General features: G+C 37.5%; 1 protein-coding gene across 1 annotated transcript in view; it reads right to left on the bottom strand.

Moving 5' to 3' along the window:
• LOC121380950 (soluble guanylate cyclase 88E-like) overlaps positions 1–20887 on the bottom strand; it is a 37882-nt gene extending 16995 nt beyond the window's left edge. The window contains exons 1-9 of the mRNA XM_041509995.1: positions 20249–20887; positions 17606–17761; positions 8972–9174; positions 5850–5979; positions 4470–4616; positions 3003–3149; positions 1988–2147; positions 1454–1563; positions 159–248 (exon numbers count right to left, since the gene is read on the bottom strand). Of these exons, the coding sequence (XP_041365929.1) occupies positions 159–248; positions 1454–1563; positions 1988–2147; positions 3003–3149; positions 4470–4616; positions 5850–5979; positions 8972–9174; positions 17606–17761; positions 20249–20887 (1782 nt within the window). The remainder of the gene's footprint in view (positions 1–158; positions 249–1453; positions 1564–1987; positions 2148–3002; positions 3150–4469; positions 4617–5849; positions 5980–8971; positions 9175–17605; positions 17762–20248) is intronic.
• Between the last annotated feature and the right edge of the window lie 392 nt (positions 20888–21279).

Genomic DNA, 21279 nt, shown 5'->3' with positions numbered 1-21279 from the left:
TACAAATATTAAGATGACCAGAAACACATTGAATATACAGATACTGATATTCTAAACAAGAACATATATTTAATGTGTAAGTTTAATCGTAGAAATATTTTATTAGTAGGAAACATCTTACAATGCAGCAAACTCAGGAATGTCACTTTAAATATTACCTTTACATTTATTCGACCTCTGAAGACAGACACAAAGTTGGAACCTTTTATACTTTCGTGGCATGACTGACTGATATGTATTCGACATGGCTGAAATCAAATGAACAGTTTACTTATGAAATTTTGTTATGCAATATTATTATATAGATTCAATTAATAAACAATAAACATTCATCACATGTGTTTTTTAACTAAATCTTATGAAACATTTTACTATGATATACAAGTCTTGTTGGCCTGTAAACAAATGACCTATTGACAGCAAAAATAATTAACAGAGTTAATAATGTTAAATATCAAATGTGTTTATGACACGGGTATTATGGGTAAGTTATAGGATGAAATACAGCACACAATTAACCCATGAAAAGGATTCCAAATATGACTGAATTGTGAGATCCCAAAATTAAATCATTTTCGATATTTTTGACCAGTTCTAACTGATCAAAAGATAAAATGTTATAATCAATTTTAAGAAGAACATTTTGTGTAAAAAATATAGAACAAGATTTGTCAGTGTTTGTTAATTTGTGCTATTTTCAGTTCTATTTTGCTTCGATGGCTCTAATTCATGTAAAAACCAAGTGATTTTGCTATGCTAATTCCAGTTTTATGAACTATATCGCTATTGGTCACTGATGTTATCAATAATAAACAGATAAATATTCTTCATTGTAGTGTCATGATCTGATGAAATTCTGTGATCAAGCATCATTTTGCACAAATCAGTCAATTAAATGTACATTGTGCTTTATGTAACTAATAATGTATTTTCTACATACCAAACACTTCTGAGATGTTGTATTTTCAAAGAAACTATTATATATGAGATGCAAAAATAAATGATTAACTTTAATGAACAATATTCTTAAATTGTTTAATGGACAAAATAATTAAACATTGTATATCACTGCAAGCTTTTAAACAAACAGAACACATAATCCAAATGTAATAATTATATAGTGCATAAAAAGGGCAGTTAATGCTGCATTGTACATGATTTGTACTTGAATGTGTACCGGCCTCGGTGGTGTCGTGGTTAAGCCATCAGACATAAGGCTGGTAGGTACAGGGTTCGCAGCCTGGTACCGGCTCCCATCCAGAGTGAGTTTTAACGACTCAATGGGTAGATGTAAGACCACTATACCCTGTTCTCACTCACTATCAACAAACTCACAGTCCTGGACAGACAGCCCAGATAGCTGAGGTGTGTGCCCAGGACAGCGTGCTTGAACCTTAATTGGATATACGCACAAAAATACGTTGTAATGAAAACAAATGTGTAACATCACTACCTCACTGTATGACTGCATCCGAGATGCTGTGTTGACAGTATCTCCAAACAAACAGTACTGTGGAGTTCTTCTACCCACAATTCCTGCAACCACACTTCCTGAGTGCATACCTGTAACAAGGTGTTCACATACCATTACAATCTTAAGTTACTGCATATAAATTATTACACACAGTGTTATATATGTTTGTGTGCATGTCTGTGTGTGTGTGCATGTCTGTGTGTGTGTGTACTGTGTGCGAGTGTGTATGTGTGTGTGTACGTGTGTGTACGTGTGTGTGTGTGTGTGTGTGTACTGTGTACGTATGTGTGTACGCTTTTCTGTTTTGCATAAAATGAATTTTGAACTAAACATCCGAATGACCAGAAACATTGAATTTTCCCAAACTGATATTTTACACTACTTAAAAACTATGGTTAGTGGCTTAAAAATTGGAATAATGAATATAATACATTTATGTACATGCATTAGTATTAATATTATATATGATTTATGATGGTGTAAATATATAAGATTTTGTTTTTCAATATTGACCTATTTTTACTCGCAGCCTGTTTTCCGAGATTGGATCTTTGAGAAACTGTGATTTCTCCACAAATTCTAGTGCCAGTCCCGCCAGCCTATTGGCGTGGTCTAGAGTTCGATCTGGGACACCGGCCGCCACCATGTACACAGCATCACCCAGTGTCTCCACCTACAAACATGTTCAACATATTAGTAACTAATTATTTAAACATCATCATTGAGTTGCTCCTCATAAAAAAAAAAAAAAAATCACAGTGGTTCTATCTAAAATCACATTCAAGATATTAATTATTATCTACACATCTCTGAATGGCTCCATGTAAAATCACAGTCACAATATTATTAACTATTATCTTTTCAACATCACACAGTGGTTCCACCTAAAATCACAGTCACAATATTATTAACTATTATCTTTTCAACATCACACAGTGGTTCCACCTAAAATCACAGTCACAATATTATTAACTATTATCTTTTCAACATCACACAGTGGTTCCACCTAAAATCACAGTCACAATATTATTAACTATTATCTTTTCAACATCACACAGTGGTTCTACCTATTATCTTATCTGGTTCCACCTAAAATCACATTATTATTACCCCAGCGGTTACTCATAATGCACCAGTAATAATAGAATGTTAATAGCACAGAACCTAATCACCACAAGTAACAGTACAATAGCGACTTCATCTGCTACTTTATTAGCCACAACACAAATTCACAAAAGCCGAACTCCAAACAACAGGAACACAGAAAACGGAAACCAATATATTTAAGACATCGCTGCTTTCCTAACAACAATGCTTGCTAAACGCTTAACCACTATGGCAATGGGGAAAATATTTATCATATTTTCTAAATGACAAAATTCTGCATTGGTGTAATGCAGCACAATACTAGTGGACAATTTAATGCTTCAAAACCAATGACCTTGTTGGTACTAAAGATGACGTTATCACAGTTTGGCAAACACATAAAATGATGTCTCGTAGTTTAATGGTCTTAAGAGAAACGCACCTTGAAAGCTCTGTATCGGTCTACGATGGCATCAAACACTTCAAAGACGTGGTTAATACACTCTACAATCTGCATGGCCGACGCTCGCTCACAAAACTCACTGAAACCAATCAGATAGCTGAACATGATGGTTACCTGCTCAAACACCTGAAACGAATTACAGATAAGTTGAAATATATTACAGGTAACTAGAATAGAAACCAATCAGATAGCTGAACACAAGGGTTACCTGCTCAAACACCTGAAATGGATTACAGCTAACTTGAAATATATTACAGGTAATTAGAATAGAAACCAATCAGATAGATAGCTGAACACAAGGGTTACCTGCTCAAACACCTGAAATGGATCCAGTTAAGTTGAAATACATTACAGGTACCTAGAAATACATTACAGGTAACTAGAATAGAAACCAATCAGATAGCTGAACACGAGGGTTACCTGCTCAAACACCTGAAACAGAATACAGGTACCTAGAAATATATTACAGGTAACTAGAATAGAAACCATTCAGACAGCTGAACACGAGGGTTACCTGCTCAAACACCTGAAACAGATTACAGGTACCTAGAAATATATTACAGGTAACTAGAATAGAAACCAATCAGACAGCTGAACACGAGGGTTACCTGCTCAAACACCTGAAACAGATTACAGGTACCTAGAAATATATTACAGTGAAACCTCTCAAAACCAGACCCTCTGCTAACCAGAATTCTCTCAAAACCGGATGTTTTTCATAGTCCCTTTTTAAATATCTGTACAGAAGAGAACCTCTCTAAACTGGATACCTCTTAAAAGCAGACTTTTTACTTGGTCTTGAGGGTGTCTGGTTTAGAGGAGTTTCACTGTACAAGTAACTAAACAAATATTACAGCTGATAACTAGAAATAGATTACAGTAACTAAAAATAGATTCAATGTAACTAGACTATTGCGTCAAGTAATATTTTTCTTTAAAAAAGTGAAGTCAACATAATCAACATTTGTTTAACACATATATTATTTCCCTGTAACAAGAATGGACATTTTAGAAATCATATGATTATGAAGTTCAAATAGAAATAACCTTATTTGTTATATTGTTTCCAGTATAACATATAATAACACATGGGGAAGTTTAGATGGGCTGTGATGGTCTTACACTGGACTTTCCCCCCAAAATATAGCCAGCCCTCATTAGTCTAGGCTGTATATATGGCATCCATGTATATAGCCATTTCTATGTTCAGTAACAACGATGGCAGCCTCCACCATAGTTGTATTTATAGCATTCATCTTTGTATTCAATACTTAGCACAATGTGTGTATGGTAGTCGTCTTGACCTGAGCACACAAAAAATCCTTTCAAAATGCAGCACCTGGTAACCTCAAAGTGCAGATGAGAAGAGGAGAAGTGATTTTAATGATTGGAAACTTAACATTAGAACAAAATTGGAGACTCAGTCAGAATTGATGTTTGCTCTACCTCACACGTGTTAATGGGATCCTCTCCCCTGATGAGTCTGACTGCGATGCTCTTCGGGATCATGGAGTAAAGTAGGTCATTACTTTTCTGTCGCCACTGGTCCAGTTGCTGTAGGTTTTCTCCAATCTTTTTGCTGGTCTCCATTTGCTAACAGAAAACAAGGAATATATGTAAAATCAAATCAAATCTGCTACTCAGTCTTATGTGACACTTTGCTATACAGAAACGAAATCAACAGTTCTCTTCACGGAGATGAAAAGAAAGAACCCTTGATAAAAGGTTATGAGAAAACACACAAACATGACACATACTGTTAGCAGTAGGGGATATTTTACATGCAGATTGTCAAAAAATAGTTGATCCTATGGACCTACAGCAAAAACTCTACCACTAAGTTATATATCTCACTCTTCACCAGGCTTTTTGCCAGAAAATAATTTGAAAAAGAAAAGAAAGAAATGTTTTATTTAACGTTATACTCAAGACATTTTATTTACAGTCATATGATATCAGACATATGGTTAAGGACCACACAGATATTGAGAGAGGAAAGCCGCTGTCTCCACTTCATGGGCTACTCTTTTCAATTAGCAGCAAGGGATCTTTTATATGCACAATCCCAAAGACAGGGTAATACATACCACAGCCTTTGATATACCAACTGTGGAGCACTGGCTGGAACGAAAAATAACCAAATGGGCCCAACAAACGGGGATCGATTCCACACTGACTGTGCATTGTGTGAGTGCCTTACAGAAAACAATTTGAAGGCACACAATAAAAACAAAATGAACAGTAGAAGCCCCTACTACCTGTAGGTGGTTATGTATTTGAAATGTTTAAAACATTGGACACTGCATGTCATGCACTTTGACAAATGTTAAACAGCAGTTCTTTTACTGTTATCTACCTAAAACAAGCATTCTCAGAGTGCTGCTAAAGCAATACATGTCCCCAAACAGACCCAACAAATTTTTCCTATCTCCTAAATTCAAGGGTCTGTGGAAAATGGGTAAAATGCCATAAAAGTCAAACCCGATCTGTAACAGTACATGACAAAGCTATACACAAAATGTCAGCGCAATATCGGAAGGCATTGAGAAAAAAACAAACATCCACAAAACTATATGTAAAACAGATGGATGGACATATAGACAGAAGGATGGAGATGAAAACTATAGTCCACTCTGGTTGGACCGGTAGAGGACTAATAATAAAATTATAGCCATTAAATTTCCAAAATTTAGGGTATATAATTTTACTCTCCATGCATTCTGGATATTTCAGGTGGCTTTCTACAAATACTTATCCCCATACAACTGATAACTCTAACACTAAACTACATGCCACTGACTGCTGTCCACCAGTTGTCTGGTTTACCTGTTCCACGAGATACTCGAGCTTGGAAGCGTGTTGTGAGCCAGCAAGGACCATGTCTCGGCTGTTGTCAAACATGTTGAGGTCATTCATGTACAGTCCACACTGCTCCAAGTCTTCCAAGTTACAGATTCTGTTAAAACAGATTATCTTCTCTTTACAAGACATTTTATTAAAACATAATATACTGATGTCCAACAGAAACTTTACAGGTAGTACTAAACCAAATAACTTCCGGCTGGGTCAAAGTTCAATGTGCACCAAACTTTTGATAGAGAAGTGAACACCACAAGTCCTGTGATTGGTTATAAATGTGAGTGTGTTGGTTGTAAAAAAAATTACTTTCATCTGGGCTAAAAATGTATGCAATTTTATTTCATCTAGTACCACTGTGTCAAATAGCCTTGTGCTTAGAACATGTATGGGGTACCTGTAAAAAAAAGTACTCAAATTGTGTGCGGAACTAGGGTAGTCATAGACGCTACCCGCTATCTCAGAAATGAGCAGCTTGACACCCACTTTTTTGTGATTAACTTTAAGGGTGAGGGGTGGTAGTATTTATATCCGTGGCGTTTATGTCGATTGATACGTTGCAGGTAGGAGTTTTAGCCACATATGTTACTATTGTCGTCTATGGGATTTGATTTGGTAGTATACACCCTACAATGCTTGAAATTGTATTATAGAAAACCAACAAATAGTATAGTGGTATATGAAAGTATCATGAAGTTCAACATCTAAACATCACAACGCACTTCATGACACATGCAAAGTGTTTTCGAAATTGGTTCTTTTCAATTAGCAACAATATTTATCAAATTGTTAAAATTTTACGTATGTAAAGTTTCTGTTGGATATCGGTATATTTCATTACATTCTATTTTTTAACCAGGAGAGAGAAACATTGCATTCTTCAAGATAATGAGATTTTGAGCTGGTTTTGCAGTTTGTTCAAATGAGGAGTGCAATGTTTTGTCTACCTCGGACTGAATTTAGGGAGTGTACAGAGGGGCGATCATGATTGTGCCGTTCAGAATGTTTTTGGTATGTTAAATAGAAGTTAAGAATAACATTTTCAGCATAAATTATTTGCCTTCAGTCAAAACAAACTAATAATTGGGGAACAAGACAGATAAATGTTTTTGCACTTTTACATTAGAAAATAGGTTGTTTCTAAAGTGAGATATTGCTCCTTGTTAAATTGTCCCCATAGGTGGCCCCATTGAGTGCTTTCCCATTAAAACATGTGCCCAGCAAATAGTTATTCTAATTCTACACATTTGTAAAAATTAATCTGATTAGCTCTCTACTAAAATTTGAGGTTGTAAAGTCTACGTTTTTATTGAAGTATGTCATAACTTAAGCAAAGAAGAAGGGTGTTTTGTAATGATGACAATTTTTCTAGTATACATTATTATGTACAAAATTTGTTACCCATTGAATCATTTTAAAATCACAAATGAAGATACATGTATTTTTTAAATAGGCTTTATCCTTATATGAGAGATGATTAAACAAATTTATGTTACAATCACTTTTTGACTACCCATTGCCTGTTATTAGGTTACCTAATGATGTCATCAGCTGGTGAAATTTGAAATTGTTATTCATACTAAAAATAGGACAATTTCCTTTTAAACAACCAGAATAAACAGTTGACTTACAATTAGGTATAGCCCTACTGTGTTTTTCAGTGATAATCAATGGTCTTATTGTTACAAATTTCTTGTTTCTTAAATATGTGACAGTAAAACAACCACACTGAACAATTTGAAATTGGAAAACACAGTAGAATTATTACTTAAATCAGACCATGATATTAATCACTAGAATTCTATCTAGGAGCAAAGCAAATAAATAACTTGCTAGAATTATTTTACTGTGCATAAAATGATGCGTTTACAAGTAGGTTTTTCAGAAAACTGCAATCTGAACATGACGTGCATGTAAAAGAAACCTTACTGCTAATGTGGAAGAGCTGTCTATGTAACTAAGCATGTTTCCTTTACAGCTGAGAAATGGAAACAAATATTTGTGTAATAAAACCTTAGTACATTTTAAACTATGGCTATTTGGTGCCTAACAAATGGTTATAAGAGAGAGACAGAGAGGAGAGGGAGATGGAGGGATGGAGGGATGGAAGAAAGTGAGAGTGGGAGTAACAGTGAGAATGAGAGTATGTATATATCTCTGTGTCTGTGTGTGTCAGAGACAGAGACAGAGAGAGAGAGAGACAGAGAGAGAGAGAGAGAGAGAGAGAGAGAGAGAGAGAGAGAGAGAGAGGGAGGGAGGGAGGGAGGGAGGGGAGGGGAGGAGGAGGGAGGGGGAGGGGGAGGGGGGGAGGGAGGGGAGGGAGGGAGAGGAGAGGAGAGAGAGAGAGAGAAGAGGGAGGAGAGAGAGGGAGAGGAGGGAGAGAGAGAGAGAGCGAGAGAGAGAGAGAGAGAGAGAGAGAGAGAGAGGAGAGAGAGAGAAAGAGAGAACAGTGAGATGAGAGGAGTATTTCTCTGTGTCTGTGTGAGTCAGAGAGAGAGAGAGAGAGAGAGAGAGACAGAGAGGAGAGAGAGAGAGAGAGAGAGAGAGAGAGAGAGAGAGGAGAGGAGGGAGGGAGGGAGGGAGGGAGGGGGGAGGAGGGGATGAGGGGGGAGGAGGGAGGGAGGGAGGGGGGAGGGGAGGGAGGGAGGGGGGAGAGGGAGGAGTGAGAGAGAGGGAGAGAGGAGAGAGAGAGAGAGAGGAGAGAGAGAGGGAGAGAGAGACTTTAGGTGGGAGGAGAGAGAAGGGGGAGAGAGAGAGAGAGAGAGAGAGAGAGAGAGAGAGAGAGAGAGAGAGAGAGAGAGAGAGAGAGAGAGAGAGAGAGAGAGAGAGAGAGAGAGAGAGAGAGAGAGAGAGAGAGAGAGAGTGTGTGTGTGTGTGTGTGAGAGTGGGATACCCCACCCACTGAAAAGCAACAATGGCTAAGTCCATCAAAGGCAATAATTCCTTGGACCCTCGACCCATCAGGATATTGCTCTACCACTGAGCTACTTCATCCTGCCATGCCAAAGGCTCCCAAGATTCAAGCCCAGAACAGTGCGCTTACTATAAACATGAAAACAAGATTCATCATGATTCCTGTTCCTCTGACTTACAGTGGTGTGCACAGAAATGCCATGGCCTTCCACTCGCTGAGGTACTTCATCTGTCCACGCAGTAGCAGCCTCCGAGTGGACCGCTCCTCCATGGCCTGGTTCACATTCTCAATGAGCGGCACCGACGTCCCGTTCACACGCACCAGCTGCTGAATCCGCTGGAGATTCTCCAGTTCAAATATCACAGACTTCATACAGAGAATCTGAAAATATCACAGACTTCATACACAGAATCTGAAAATATCACAGACTTCATACAGAGAATCTCAAAAAATATCACAGACTTCATACAGAGAATCTGAAAATATCACAGACTTCATACAGAGAATCTGAAAATATCACAGACTTCATACAGAGAATCTGAAAATATCACAGACTTCATACAGAGAATCTGAAAATATCACAGACTTCATACAGAGAATCTGAAAATATGACTTCATACAGAGAATCTGAAAATATGACTTCATACAGAATCTGAAAATATCACAGACTTCATACAGAGAATCTGAAAATATCACAGACTTCATACAGAGAATCTCAAAAAATATCACAGACTTCATACAGAGAATCTGAAAATATCACAGACTTCATACAGAGAATCTGAAAATATCACAGACTTCATACAGAGAATCTGAAAATATCACAGACTTCATACAGAGAATCTGAAAATATGACTTCATACAGAGAATCTGAAAATATGACTTCATACAGAATCTGAAAATATCACAGACTTCATACAGAGAATCTGAAAATATCACAAACTTCATACAGAGAATCTGAAAATATCATAGACTTCATACAGAGAATCTGAAAATATCAGACTTCATACAGAGAATCTGAAAATATTAAACCATATTGAAATATATAAAATGAACACAGACATCATACATAGAATCTGAAAAATCTGATACCTCATACAAAGACATTTTACGTTAGTAAAAGATTTTATGGGGAATTTGTAAATATCTAGGTCCGTATCAATGTTGTTCAGTTCAACCTGTCCGGTCCGTTTTTCACATAACCAAAAGCATAATTAACTGATTTTCGTCTATCTTTTCGGAACCAGTCGTCAAGCTGACCTGACAGAAAAATTTCAAGAGACGAAAATTTTAGGAAATAGTGATAAGTATGCCTGTACACACTTTAATACTTGGCCATTCGATTTGTAAGTGGTTGATGCATCACATTCAGTCAGAATGCGATGACCGTTTTAAGCTTTCTCTTGGGCTAAATAGAATTTCAACAATTTCTTTTTACGGTATTGGTGGTTTGAATGTGAATAGACTGCTTCTACAGCACATGTGAGTATTGGAAGCGCAACTTCCACAGTGTGTGCTCTTGTTGGTCGGAGGCAATGATGTCACGTTCGACTGTTCGGCGGAGGAAATTGCGTATCGTATACTTTCGTTTTGTACGGTTCTTACGAATAGGCACAAAGTTAAACAGATTATGTTATGTCAATTACTGCCTAGGTATTATAAACAAGGTAAGACATTAACTAGTCAGTTGGTGCAGAATGACAAGACCTACAAGGACATGTATTATACCAAAGCCATGAAGGTAAATGAGATATTGTTATCTGAGATGAGTGGTGGCAAATTCTTTAATATAAAGTTTTGGCAACACTGCAAGTTTCAGTTTGACACTGTGAATGGCAGAGATTTGTTTGGTCCCGATGGTGTTCATCTGAATGCCAAAGGTCAGTACTATTTGTATAAATCTTTAAGGGGAGCAATTATTAATGCTTGCCACATGCTGAACAGTAGGTAAATTGATAGTATAGCCTTGACTACCATAAACAAACCCACAATTTAGGCATGAACAGGGGTGCAGAAAGTACTTGTCCATTCACTAAATAGTAAATTTATCATGTTGAATTAGTGGATATTCAAGGATATAATGAATGTATGTAGTGGGGTATGTTGGTTTCTTAGCCTAATGTTGATAGGGTTAGTATACGAGTATGGTTGTGCAGAATATACCACTAATGTAGTTTTATTCAGCTTTAGGATGCCGAAACAGGCACAGATATCTTCCAGTGGGAGCGATGTTCCTCCGAAAAGACCCTGACGTAAGCAGAGAACTTCGGCTGCAACATCACCATCTCAAACAGAATCGTCTGAGTCTTCAACATCAACATCTCAAACAGAATCTTCTGAGTCTTCGCTAGTGCGGAAGATAACTGAGGAGGTGCTGACGAAAGTGACTCAGCACATTGATAAGAAATTTGACTTGTTGTTATCAGCTCTGCAGCCCAATACAGGCGACCAGCCAGACTCTGCATCTTCTGCTGTTACAGCAACTGTAAACCGTGCAGTCTCTGCTATCAGTGATATTCCCTCGACAGGTAGGAATAACATTTCAATCCTTGGGCAGGAATTGGGGGTTAGCGACACCAATGGGCAGTCACAGTTTATTACAACATCCTTGCCTATGCTATCTCATGTACCCGACAGATTGAGAACAAAAATTTGGTCAGGAGAATATGTGGACTTTCATTCTCTTTTAGAAAAGGGAAAAGATCAGGAATATAGTCTTTCCCTGGATGCAGAGAGTGGCAGCTTGGGTTTGTCCATCGTACAGAAGCCGCCAAAGTCCATACTCTCCTTCACACAATGGACAAGAGCTTGGAATCGCTTTTGTGCTATCATCTGCCAAAAAAGCCCAGATTTGGGGAGCAAACTGCCTCACCATTTTGAGACCATATGCGAGATTTCCTCAAAAATGGGGGACTGGCAGTTCTATGACTCAGAATTTAGAAGATTATTACAGGGCGGTCAGGCTTCTTGGGGGATTACCCACCTAGAATTGTATTTAAAGGCATGTTTAACATGCTCTACCCCTGGAGTACCGAAAGGCACACATGTGGATCGGGTTAATACTTCGCAGTTCCCAAAGGGGGTTTGTTTCAAGTATCATCAGGGTATAGCCTGTCAGTATGGAAGTGCTTGCACGTTTCAACATAACTGTTTTAACTTCTTTGAAGCCCATGCTTTCAAAAATTGTACAAAACCAATTTCCAAACCATTTAGACTCCTTCCCAGATTTCAAGGGAGAACAAACTCATTTAGACAAAGCAGTCCATCACTTAATACAAACAGGAAAGCACAGGCTCCTGTCATGAGGGGACAGTTCAGACCGAATCAACCTCGTACTAACATGCAATGAAAATTTGCAGGGGACTCGGAATTTGGCTTCTCTGTTCCCCTTAAAGTAGGGATGCAGCCTAGCCCAATCAAAGTAAACCGATTGCAGTGCTGGTTAGAGGGATATCAAGTTGATTTAAAGGAATTTCTGGTGCAAGGTTTTCATTATGGATTTGATGTGGGTTATAAGGGTTCTTTTTCACCACATCAAATGAGTAATTCGCAGTCTGTAAAAATATGTTAGTTGTAGATGAAAAAATAAACAAGGAGTTATCTGCAGGGAGATATGTTGGTCCCTTTGGGAAGCCCCCATTTCCAAACTTTTGGGTCTCGCCACTGGGTTTGGTAGAAAAGAAAACCCCTAACACTTACAGACTTATCCATAATCTTTCATCCCCTAAAGGCAGTTCCATTAATGATGGCATTCCTCCAGAAAATGCTTGTGTCACATATTCTTCAGTGCAAGATGCTATCAGCTTTATTAAACAGGAAAGGATTGTTATTTAGCTAAAACTGATATTTCCAATGCATTTAGGTTAATTCCGATCAAGCCTACCCAGTATCATTTATTAGGTTTCAAGTGGAAGGTGTCATATTATTATGATCAAAATTTACCGATGGGCTGCAGCTCCAGGTGTCAGTTGTTTGAAAAATTCAGTTGTGGGTTAGAATGGGTTTTAAAACAAAAGTTAGGCATGAAAGAAGTGGTTCATTTTCTAGATGATTTCTTAATTTTGGATAAATCCCGGGATAGATGCAGTAGTAAACTGGCACAGTTAGAATATTTTTTCAATGATATAGTTGTGCCAGTTAACAAAGAAAAGACTTATGACCCCTCAAAAGTCATGACCTTTTTGGGATATGAACTAGATTCTGGGAAAATGGAAGTCAGATTGCCGGCAGACAAATTGCAAAAATGCCAGCAACTCATTTCTAGTTACATAGTTAAAGAAAAAATTAGACTTTCCGAATTGCAATCGATAATAGGCACACTCAATTTTGCATGTGCAGTAATTGTGCCAGGAAGGGCCTTTTTGAGACATGACAATAGGGATCAGCAAACCACATTATCATATCAGAATTTCACAACAAATGAGGGAGAATTTGAAGATGTGGGATTCATTTCTACGAAACTATAATGGTAGATCTTTTTTTTTGGAAAGTAGATGGTTAAGTTCAGATTCACTGCAGCTGTTTACAGATGCAAGCACCAGTGTAGGTTATGGAGCACTCTTGGGGAAGCAATGGTTTTGTGGTATTTGGAATAAGAAATGGAGTAAGCAAAACATAACATTTTTGGAACTGTATCCCATTATGCTGGCAGTAAGAGTATGGGGTTCAAATCTTGCTAACAAATGTATATGTTTCCATACCGACAATAAGGCATTAATCTACATAATAAACAAGCAAACCTCTAAGGACAAATTATTTATGTTTCTAGTACACCAACTGGTGACTTGTTGTATGCAATTCAACATCCTGTTTAAGGCCTGTCACGTTTATGGTGTCTATAACCAACAGGCGGATGCCCTGTCCAGACAGAAACTCAATCATTTCCGACAACTGATGCCAGACGCAGATATATACCCAGAACAGATTCCTCCTCTGCCAAGCTTGTCGTCATAAATGGGTGTTTCGCAGAACATTTTGCAAGGAATGTTAACCAAGGAATCAATGTTGTGCTATCAGCAAGCTTTTAAACTACGGTATATCATCAGTTTGCACATGAATTGAAACTTTCGGTTGCTTTACCCATTTCAACAGCTCACCTGGCCTTATTCATATCATTTTTGAATTCAAAACATTATGCAGCATCTACCATCACTACTTATGTGTCCGCCATATCATTTGCCCATCGTTTACAAAGTTTTCCTGATCCATCTGCTGCATTTTTGATCCAGAAGTTGCTACAAGCCTGCAGGAAAAATGGTGGTGTGTTAGACACACGTTTGCCTATTACCAAAAATATTTTACATATGTTATTAAATGCTGAATACCATGTCTCTTCTCTCAAATATTTGAGGTTACTTTATCGGGCCATGTTTGCCTTGACATTCCATGCATTTTTGCGAATAGGGGAAATTACCTCAAGGCATGCGTTGGATGCTAACACGTTGAATTTGGCAGACATTGTACTTGGTGATACAACTATTCAAATTAAATTTGTTAAATACAAACACTCGAATGGTCGTTCGTTCCAGCTTGATGTGGCGAAACAAACAGATCCATTATACTGCCCAGTTAATATTTTAAAGGAGTATTTGGCTGTCCGAGGCACCAAATCAGGACCATTGTTCTTAAATAAGGACCAACTGCTTGTCACAAGAAGTGAATTCAAGCAGGAATTAAATTGTGTTTTGAACTTTTGTGGCTTGAGCATCAAGCAGTTCAAGTCCCATAGTTTTCGTATTGGTGCAGCCAGTGAATGCGCTTCACAAGGCATGTCTGACTGCTCCATTTGGGTATTAGGTCGATGGAAATCCGATGCTTTTAAGCGATATATCCGTTTGAGTGGACACACATCTAACGTGTAAACATATGGGATATACAAATCCATGATTATTGTCAGGTTTGTGGGTTCACAATCTGGCATTGTTTTGTTATCACGTCAAACTGGATGTCATTTACATTTGCATAGTCCAATGATATACATGTAATTACATTAGAAATATGTCTTTAAGTTATCACATTAGAATTAGTAGTTATTCATTAATTGTAGTGCGAAAGTCAGGTTTGTGGGTTCTCAGCCTGTACTCTATCACGGTAAATAGTGAAATGAAAATAATATGACACTTGGATATATACATGTAATTACATTTAGAAATTTGTCATTAATTTTATCATGTTAGGATTAGTGGTTATTCATTGATTGTTGTGAGAAGTCAGGTTTGTGGGTTCTCAGCCTGTACTCTAACACAATTAAATGAAGATAATAGGAGTTAGAATATATACATTTAGAAATATGTCATTAAATTTTATCATGTTGGAAATAGTAGGTATCCATTAATTGTAGTGAGAAAGTCATTGTCTCAGGTATGCTACCTGTAGCGAAAATACTACTTTGATGCGGATGGTACAAATTAATCTGTTTATGTGCTAGTAAGTTTGAGTAGATCATGTAGTTACCATGTTAGTAGATTTGGTGTGTTCAAGTATTCAAGTGTTTCATGACTTTATCTTGTTTTTGTCGATTAGGTTTCTCATTTTGGGCCTGTGCATTGATCATAGGACATGCTCAATGCATATGGCGCATTCAGCCCCAAAATATTGGAAGGAATTTACTTTTCGGAACATTCTTTAGCACAGTTACACATTAGAACTTTGCCAGAAATAACATTCGCAGCAATCATGTCTGCATTGTTGTGTAACAATCATATCTAAATTGTTATATCTATTGTTTTTGTCTTAGTATTATTATTTTATGTCTTAGTTTTATTACATGTCACTTATGTGGCCTAATCGACAATCCCGTGTTGAGTTATTATTCTTTCTTAACATAGATAAACAAAGTACACATAAAGAATATTACAGGATTTGAAAGTAACTGTAAACAGAAGGTCAAAATCATAGAGCGAAGTCACTTCTCTCTCAAACTTTAGAGTGGGCGAAGTTTTTAACAACAGGGAGACTTGAATTTTTAATCCCCCCAAAAAGAAGTTATCTTAATACATGTGCAACTTTTACAATCTGTATTTTATTTTATTTTATTTACCGTCTGTACTGCTAATTGATGGCTATGTGCTCTATAGGTTGTTTTTAAAAATTACCTTTCCACATGCTGCCTTCTTTAGAAATAATGAAATGTAATTGAAATGCACTAATTTAACCGTTTAGAATTCATTCTCTGAACAGGTTACCGCTATTCACAATTTAGTGCTGCTACAAGTTTGTCTTCTCATTTCATTTAATACCTACTCCTTGCAGAGTATTGTCCTAGTAGATTAATCTACCACGGTTAAGCTGAGATTACCCAGAGGCAATTAAATGCATTCCACAGTCACAGTTTCTTAATTAATACACTGTGGAGTTGTCAGACTGAATGGGTACTTGTATCCGTGAAGGTGTGAACATTGCTTATCTGCTGCACCTTGTCACTGTTGTTTACAATTTAAAAAAAAGTTTAAATAATTTAGTGGCCGCTTAACACAGACACTTTAGTGACTTGGGGGATCCAGTTTAAGTGGCCGCTGGGTATGTAGGACAGGTCACTGCTATTTCACAATTTAGTGGCCGCTTAACACAGACACTTTAGCGACTTGTGGATCCAGTTTAAGTGGCCGCTGGGTATGTAGGACAGGTCACCGCTATTTCACAATTTAGTGGCCGCTTAACACAGACACTTTAGCCACTTGGGGGATCCAGTTTATCCATTTAGTGGCCGTTTAGCGACTTGGGGGATCCAGTTTAAGTGGCCGCTGGGTATGTAGGACAGGTCACCGCTATTTCACAATTTAGTGGCTGCTTAACACAGACACTTTAGCGACTTGTGGATCCAGTTTAAGTGGCCACTGGGTATGTAGGACAGGACACCGCTATTTCACAATTTCGACATATGTTTTGTATGTTGAATTTATTCATTATGACAAAGTCTACGTAAAACTACATAATTACTCCACTACTAGTGCCAGACACGGGTGTTGTCTGAGCTAGACCGTCTATCTATGAGCCTGTCGCGTGATTTTGTGGTGCCAGTGTCTCTTCAAACTCTCAGGCTATTCACACTTAATTATTATCTATGAATAGGTGTTCCTCCTGTTTCATCATTCATCCGTGATTGTGTACATTACAAGTGATGGCTATTTTCAAAAAGGCGACACAAATGTCGCCTTACGGTGACTAGCATGGCGAAGTCAGGCTGGTTAGAGCGAAGTTTGAGCTCACTTCGCCCGGTGGCGTGAGCCCTGGAACGGTTGATAACTACCAAGATATTACTGTGTAATTAACTCACCTTAAAGACGCAGACCCTCGTTTTAAGCTGTAAACATGGACACTAAGTTTAGTTAAGTTTACAAACCTGTAACACATTTGGATAAAGTTAAAACAGAGTGAAACTAGAGCAAGGAAATACCCTCCAAATTAGACTAGACCTTGTCTTCTGAACAGTTACTTCTCAGACACACATGCGTTTTTAAAAATATGGAAAATGGATGTTGTGGTATTAGAAACAACAAGATGACCAGAAACACTTCTGATGTACAGGAATGGATAATCTAAACAATAAAATCTAAGTAATGTTTGATTTCAGTCATCAAAAATGGCTCAAATAGTGAAAAATATACTTTAGCGTTTAAAAAATAGGGTCTGCCCCTTTAATTTCAGTGTGATCATTTCACTAGTTTTAAAAAGAATAAATCCATATTAGTATAAAAATTGTATGGTACATCAAACCCAAATTATTTCAATGTGGCTAAGCTTACTTGCATCTCATAACAATATTTCCTATTAACAAGTTTTAAAAGAGAAAGCTATTTAGGAGATAAAGTCTTACGTTTTCCCAGGTGAAGTCTACGAGTGGGCGCCGGAGAATGAAAACATCCGTGATGCGCTGGTCAATGATGTCTCGGCCCTGTAGGATGAGGTCAAGGTTTGGTCCGGTGTATTTGAGTACCATGTCTTGGTCAAACACGAGGCAAAATGGAAACAACTACAAAACCAAGAGATAGGATACAGTACTAAGTGTTATAATTATGCAGGGTTGTTAAAATTAATATAAATAAAAAATATACTAAAACAGAATTGATATTTTTGACACAAAAGTAACTACATTCTTATGAGGTCAAGGTTTGGTCTGGTATATTTGAGTACCATGTCTTGGTTAAAGACAAGGCAAAATGGAAACTACTACAAAATTAAAGCACAGAAAACAGCACTAAATATAATGATGCTGCAGGGTTGTCAAAACTAATGTAAATTTATTTTTTAAAGTTCCTTTTGTTTTACAACACCACTAGAACCCATTGATTTAAAGATTTATAGATATTTTTAATATAAAATCAGCTACAACCTTTCTGCTGTTATATGATCTACTTAAATATAATTGGTGTAATTGGATGATGTCTAGAAAAACCAAATGCAAGGCCTGAAATTGACAGGAGAAGGCATCAAATGGCGCTCAAAATACACAACATGCTTTCTGATGATCAGCTTAACAAGCAGTGTTTCCTTCCATCTTATTTTAGACAGTATTCCAAATATATCAAGAATTCTTGATTTTCAGAAGCAACCATATAAATATTGTGTTTTTATCCACTTTTGTCTGAAGTCTTTCACATTGCTATTAAACAGGTTGCACTACAAATGTTACAAGACTACTGTCCAATTTCTACCATTGCTTCCATCTTGAAATCTGAGCTTTCATCTCCACAAAATGAAAAAAAAAAGAAGTTTTGTTTAACACCACCACTAGAGCACATTGATTTATTAATCATCGGCTATTGGATGTCAAACATATGGTAATTTTGACAGTCATAGAGAGAAAACCCGCTACATTTTTCCATTAGTAGCAAGGGATCTTTATATGCACCATCTCACAGACATGATAGCACATACCACAGCCTTTGATATACCAGTCATGGTGCACTGGCTAGAGTGAGAAATAGCCCAATAAGCCCACTGACGAGGATTGATCCTAGACCGACCGCACATCAAGAGAGCGTTTTACCACTGGACTACGTCCCGTCCTCCCACAAAATGAATTTTAAGCCTTGAAATGTTATAAAGTGCAGAAAATCTGACATTAAATATAATAGGATATCATTTTCATAAACAAAATCATAGCAAGAATGAGAGTCATTGATTTATGTGTATTTTTAACTATATGAGCCAGGTTGTTTGTACTTATAAATAATTATTATATCAATCATAAATTCAGCATAAAATTGCTCTGTAAATCCATGCAATTCCATATGATTTGTGACTGTCAATTCTTATTTAACAAAAAGCAGGCAGTAATCTCTGAATACTGTGCAGATCTAGAAGGTAACTAATATATCTTATCCTTAGGTATATAGGACAGAGCTATCCCATGAAAGAAAGCTATGAAAGATATTTTATTTGGTAATATATGATGTCATATTAATGCAAGTTGGTGAGTTGAGGTCATTAGACACTAGTTTTAGATAAATATTTGTTATTTGTTAAAATCTTCATTTTAAAAGCTATCTTGTTAATTTATGATGTTAAATACATGAAACAAACTCAGCAAATATGATAGTGTAGTTTACTTGCGATAAAATGGTCAAATAAAGAAGTTACTTTTTCAGCCATCTTTGTCTATTCCTGTAAAATAATAGTTCATTTACTGAATGGATGAGAAAAAAAAGACTCCATCATATTTTTTCACATGGGACAGAAAAAGTACACCATCAATGATGAAAATTTCTACCCTTGTCCCAGATTGAAATTTCTACTATCAAGGGTGTACTTTTTCTATCACTCATGACCACAAATGATGGAGTCTTATAATATATACCGTACTACCCTGAAAATGCACCACCTATAGTCCCTTCCTGTTGGAACAGTAGGGGACTAAAAAACATTATCATGGAGTGGCACCTGTATATTACTTCTGGCAGTATCTCGTGGGAATTTAATCTATTATGTAAATTAGATATTTCCAACAAATTACGTTTGTTTTAAATGTTAGCTTGATATACCTCTGTGAACACCAAAAAGATCTGGACGAAGGAAGGAAATGTTTTATTTAACGATGTACTGAACACATTTTATTTATGGTTATATGGCGTCGGACTTAAGGTTAAGGGCCACACAGATGTTGAGGGAGGAAACCCGCCGTCGCCACTTCATGGGCTACTCTTTTCGATTAACAGCAAGGGATCTTTTATATGCACCATCCCACAGACCGGATAACACATACCACGGCATTTGATATGTCAGTTGTGGTGCACTGGCTGGAACGAGAAATAACCCAATGGGCCCACCAACGGGGATCGATCCCAGACCGACATCACATCAAGCAAGGGTTTTTACCACTGGCCTACGTCCTGCCCCTATCTGGAAGGAAGCCAATACGATAAATATGTGAGATGACGTCATTCATATATTATATGAAATTTAAAGAATATTTTCTATTATAACTATTCTTTCTATATGTACTAAAAGCAATGCATACCTTGAAGAATGTACTACTAGAGACAGGAATGTACTGCATATTACTGGAACCAGAAAACAACGGCGTCTTTGGACAAAATCCCACATTGTCAAAGTCCAATCGATATTTAACATGGCAGCCATGCTCGGTTCTCACTTCTTGCAGAATCGTGATCATCACGTTCACGTTATAGAATCGGAGAGCACACTGCTTCAGCTGCCCCATGACATAGTACGTGAAGCCAACCCGCTTCGACCGATATGTCAGCACACATCCATCATAGTCCTCCGAGTCCACAATGAAGGATGGACTCTGCAGCTTGGGGTAGCTGAAGCGCACCGTCTCGTGCAGATTGTCAATACCATGCAGGAAGTCTCGGTAGTGCCTCCCGGCCACCCGCAGAATCTTGTCGTACCCGTAGTGTCGGCAGAAGTCGACGAAGCACTGGCCGAAGTAGTACATGGCGTCGTTGATGGTCATGTTGTCGAGGACCTTGCTGCAGCTCTCGGCCAGCCGCACCATGATCTTGTCCTCGTAGGTCTTGTGTGTGGAGAACACCAGGTTGCGGATGCTGGCCGTGTCGAGGATGCGCAGCCACACGTCCTCTCCGTAACGGTCCTTGATGAAGTACTGGATGCTCTCCAGCAGGATCCCGTACATCCTGCCACGACAGTGAACCGGCCTCTTGAGGTGCTCCTCGCACTACAAACATAAAGACATAAATATTTATTGGAAGACAATGTAGGTCACTGTTTAAAATGAGGATGTTATGAAAAAGAAAGGAATATTCTCGCACTGTGAACATAAAAAGAAAAATAGTTTTATTGGAAGACAATGTAGGTCACCGTTTAATCTGTGGATAGAGATTATTAAACGAGCTTGTGTGTTGTAATGATTTTATGAAATGAGTGTCAGGATTATTGTATTACCAGAGTTTCATAAAATCAGTATGACTCACACGCGAATGTAATAATTTCTTTATTATCCACATTATCCAAAATATTATATTTATGAATAACAAGCTAGGACCATGTCAAAACATTTGAAACATA

Source organism: Gigantopelta aegis, chromosome 9 (assembly GCF_016097555.1).
Source record: "Gigantopelta aegis isolate Gae_Host chromosome 9, Gae_host_genome, whole genome shotgun sequence".
Taxonomy (NCBI): Eukaryota; Metazoa; Mollusca; class Gastropoda; order Neomphalida; family Peltospiridae; genus Gigantopelta; species Gigantopelta aegis.
Note: the sequence above shows the minus strand (reverse complement) of the source record. Positions and strands in the feature narration are given on the sequence as shown.